A 4851-nucleotide genomic window follows, 5' to 3' on the forward strand; every position below is an offset into this window, starting at 1 on the left:
GTATCATATTTAGCAAAATGATTTGTCATATCATCGTCATATAATACAAGAACCCTTGTATTTGGCTGAAGTGTTATTATTATTATTATTATTATTATTATTATTATTATTATTATTAGGAAAACCCTTGTATTTGGCTAAAGTATTATTATTATTATTATTATTTTATCGTATAGGTAGGAAAACCCTTGTATTCAGCTAAAATGTTGTTATTATTTCTATAACTTTGTGGTTGGATAAAAGAATATCCGAATGGTTAAATAAAAAATATAAAAGTATAGTGGTATTTATAAATTCAAAATTTTATGGTCAAAATTTTTTAGAACGAAAAAGAAAATCAAAATTTTAATGGTTAAATAAAAAAAATGAACTAAAGAAAAATTCCGTATTATTTTTGAAATTTGTCTTTATTATTATAAATAAGTTGATGTTATTATTTTGATTTATAAGAATTTAGTATTGGTATTATCTTTACGCTTAAAGACAATTTCAAAATTATAAATGGTAATAAGTAACCTTTTCTGTGTACGCCGCAACGTAATTCTTACATTTGCAAATTTAATATCGTGTATAATGTGTCTTCGGAGTTTCTTGTTAACATTTGGCATGGGATAAATTTTTTACCTTCTTTCTTCACATCATAAATGTTTCACAAAAATAGCTTTTTGAAGTGTAAAAGAAAGATATATCAAAAGAATGCTACAAATGAATCTAAGTTAATACTTTTTCTTATTTTTTTAATAAAATGGCATTATATTATATAATGACTTTAGCAAAAGCTTAAACCAAACAACACAAAAGCATTCTCAAACCCACATTTCCTCCTTTTTTTTCTTCTCTCTCTCTCTCTCTCTCTTTCATCAAAGAAACCCACCGAAACTTATGGAGGAAGATGGTGAAGAGACACCAAGAACCCCATTTTGGATACAAAGCACCACCAATGTCCGCCGTGCTGAGCTTTACCGCCGCCGTGCCTCCTCTCTCTTTTTCAACTCCGGTGTCCTCATCATCCTCTTGCTCGTATTTGCAATTCTTTCCATGGTATTCATAATCCCATCAGTTATTTCATTCACGTCTCAGATTTTTAGACCAAATTTAGTTAAAAGGAGTTGGGATTCAATTAATTTGGTGTTGGTTTTAGTTGCGTTGGCATTTGGGTTTCTTAGTAGAAACATTAATAATGATAAAAAATCTGGATTTGATCGGAGTAGATCGGATTTATCCACCGGAGCTCTTGTTGCAAGTCCGTCGAGCTCAACCCCACATCAGTGGTATGAGTTTCCGGATCAACCGATCACTGGGCTAAGAAGGCATAGGAGTACTAGTTCTTACCCTGATCTACGGGAGCTATCGCCGCCGTGGAACCACCGTGTGGAAGCTCCTTGGCGATTCTCCGATGATACACATTTGAACAGTCACCGAGTTTTGAACTATGATCGATATTATTTCCGGCGAGAACAAGATTCAGATACTAAGGAGGTTCATGTTGATACGGTGATGGACCTTCCTAAAGAAGATTCATATGTTCCACCGCCGCCGCCGCTGCCACAACCACCGATTCCCGAAGAAGAGTCGTATCCTCCGTCGCTACAGCCGCAAGCTCCTGAAGACGAATCGTACTCTCGGCCGTCACAACCGCCAGCTCCTGAAGATGAATCATATTCTCCGCCGCCACAGCTGCCTTCTCCACAATCTCTGCCGCCGCAGCCACCGGCTCCAAGGCCTAGTGCTGCAAAAAAGAAGCCAATCAGAAGATATCATAATGTTGCGGCAGACGACGGAGAAATAAGCAGTAGGTCGGAGGTTAATGAAGTATTGCCGGAAACAGAGCCGCCGGTATTTCAAGATTCCGAGCGAAGGGGAGAAACTAGTAGAAAAAGAGGTAAAGGAGAGAGAAGAAGAGCAAGAAGCTCAGAACCCAGAAAACTGGCGTCGCCAATTGACGATCCGGCACCAGAATCACCATCTCCCCCGCGGATCTTGCCGGAATTTCAAGACCCCGAGCGAAATACGGGCGGGGTGGAACGGAAAAGAACCGGTGGGAATGCAACTAAACGATTCTTCACATCGTTCTACCAAAAAAAGAAGAAAAGGCTAAGGCAAAGAAGCATGGACAATTTGGACACTCTTTTACGCCATAGTCAACAACCTGTAAACTTTCATCTACCACCGCCATCACCGCCGCCTCCTCCGCCGCCACCTCCACCTCCACCTTCTTCAGTGCTCAACAACTTATTTACATCTAAAAAAGAAAGACGAAAGAAGATCGCATCATCAATACCTCCCTCTCCTCCTCCTCCGCCGCCGCCACGTTCAGCGGCGCGTGCTCCAAAACCAAACATAACCCGGGTGTCGCCATTCATAACAGAGAAACCTCGAGTACCAGTAAAGATGCATTTTTTTAACGGCATTGATGATAGCTCAAGCGGCGGAGAATCTCCAATGAATCGAATTCCTCCTCCACCACCAATGCCGCCGTTTAAGATGCCGGATTGGAAGTTTCCGGTGGAAGGTGATTATGTTAGAGTACAGAGCACATTAAGCTCGGGTAGTGTGTCTCCTGATGGAGATGATGCCCATTCGCCGTCATCCGCCGCTCCATCGCCGTTGTTTTGCCCGAGCCCTGACGTTGACACGAAAGCTGATACTTTTATTGCAAGGTTTCGGGCCGGGTTAAAGCTTGAGAAGATCAATTCTTTCAATCAAAATCAGGGCCTTAGAATGTCGAATCTTGGGCCAGGCCCAGGTCCAAGTAACCATTAAAAGGGGTATAGAATTAATTTAATATATATTTTTTTTCTAAGTGTGGGGTACGTGAGGTGACAGTTAAGATTTTGTTGGTATTGATTTGGGTGATGTAGACCATGTGATTTTTTATTTTATTTTACTTTATTTTTTATATTTTTAAGTTTTATTTTGAGGTTGTCTTCTAGTTGTCATGAGAATGAACGGAGATTAACGTTGGTTTTGGTTTGGTATATGAAGATCTGATGAATCACTATGAAAGAAAAAGTTGGATGGTTTTTGTTTTGAAAATACAAGAAGCTAATGAGAGTTATAATTTGAATATATCTACTTGTCAAATGCATCTAATAACATTAAGTTTTATATTAACATTCTTATTATGATAACAGTAATAAGTCTAAAACGTAAACCATATGTTTTACTATTTAAATGAAATCTATAAGAAAAAATCAAAATACCAGTTTCGAGTCTAGATTCGGGCCGCGTCATATAAGAAACAAGGATTGAAAGTTCTTACAATTGTACCCGGAGAAGTTTTATATCTTGATATATTTTTCCCACAAAAAAATCGTTTATATGCTTATATCTTGTCATATAAGAAACAAATATTGAAAGTTCTTACAATTGTACCTGAAGAAGTCTTATATCTTGATATATTTTTCCTACAAAAAAAATAGTTTATATGTTAATGACAAAACACAATAAATAACTCAAGTTGGTAAATAATAAAATAGTTTATAAATTTTTACTTCTATAAAAATTATTATAATAGAAAAAAAAATGGGTCAAATGAAATGACCCGCCTTTGAGGTACATCGCCCCTATATTATAGAAATATATGGATTAGATGGATTTTTTAAATATAAAAGCATTATAACTAGATTGATAGTTAAATACATGTGATATTATGATATAATATAATGTTAAAATACAAAATATGATACTATAAACATAATACAAGAATTAAAATGCTAAATATCATTATTAATAGATGAGTTTAAATATCGTTGTTATTTTGTATATAATGATGGTGTTTGTTTTTTTCTGAGACAAAATGTTTGCAGTCTACGGACCACATCTGTAGACCTCTGCAGCAGAAGAGGTGGACCAAACGTCTACAGTCTGAAAAAAAAAGACTGTTTGTTTTTTTAACATCTATGGGCTACTAAAATAAGCTAAAATCTAAATAAACTGATTGTTCTAACTATAAAGTGATTTTTTAAAATTTTTATGACTTTATTATAAATAATTAACAAATCTAGATCAACTTTTATATACTATTGTATAAAAAATGAAAATAAAAATGGTACAAATTAACGTATATAACTGATAAAAATCAACAATTTTGGTCGCAAAGGTATATCTAAACATTGTAATTGTGAATCAAAGAATTTGATACATAAATGGATGAAAATAAACTTTGATTTTTTCAATTAAATCAATTAAAATCGTACCATAAATATTTTTCTAAGAAATTGACGACACTTTATTACATAATGGTTTATAAAATTTGGCACAAAAAATATAAGAATATATATTGATTTTTTTTTCATATTTATATAAACAACTTCAATGACCATTATAAATTTGTAAAAAATATCATGTTTGTGTTGTCAAACTTTTTTTATTAAGTATTGTAACTTTTTGTTTCAAATTGTTTATCCCCAATAAAGTTGGAATAAATATAAATTCAAAAAACCTAAAACAATAAAAATAAAGATATATGTGTTTTTTAGGCTAGAAGATGTCTGAAGATGTTAGAAGACTCTGGTCTACATCTGCGCCAAAAAGAGGGCGCGCAGATATTTTTAGGTTTGCAGTCTTCAAAAAAACAAACAGTCTGCGAAGACTAATGTCTGCACGTGGTCTGCGCCGCGCAGACGGAAGAGACTAAGAAGATATGCGAGCAAAATAATAAACACCACCGAAAATTTATTATTTAATATGGAAGAAATATTAAATGTGTTATATTGTTGATAAAAAAAAGTATATTGCTTAAAAGTTCAAATGAAAATCGATTTATTATACCTCTGATTATTTACATTTAAGTCTTAAGTTTTTTTATTTATATATGATTTCTTTATTATTAAAACTTGATTACATAAA

General features: G+C 34.1%; 1 protein-coding gene across 1 annotated transcript; it reads left to right on the forward strand.

Moving 5' to 3' along the window:
• Positions 1–788: 788 nt before the first annotated feature.
• On the forward strand, positions 789–2901 carry LOC145054505 (hydroxyproline-rich glycoprotein family protein). Its single transcript, XM_079002716.1, has one exon. It carries the CDS (start codon positions 883–885, stop codon positions 2761–2763), a length of 1881 nt encoding a protein of 626 aa, XP_078858842.1. The 5' UTR covers positions 789–882; the 3' UTR covers positions 2764–2901.
• Positions 2902–4851: the final 1950 nt, after the last annotated feature.

The sequence above is a fragment of the Lactuca serriola genome, chromosome 5 (genome assembly GCF_051521515.1).
Source record: "Lactuca serriola cultivar US96UC23 chromosome 5, Lser_US96UC23_V15, whole genome shotgun sequence".
NCBI lineage: Eukaryota > Viridiplantae > Streptophyta > Magnoliopsida > Asterales > Asteraceae > Lactuca > Lactuca serriola.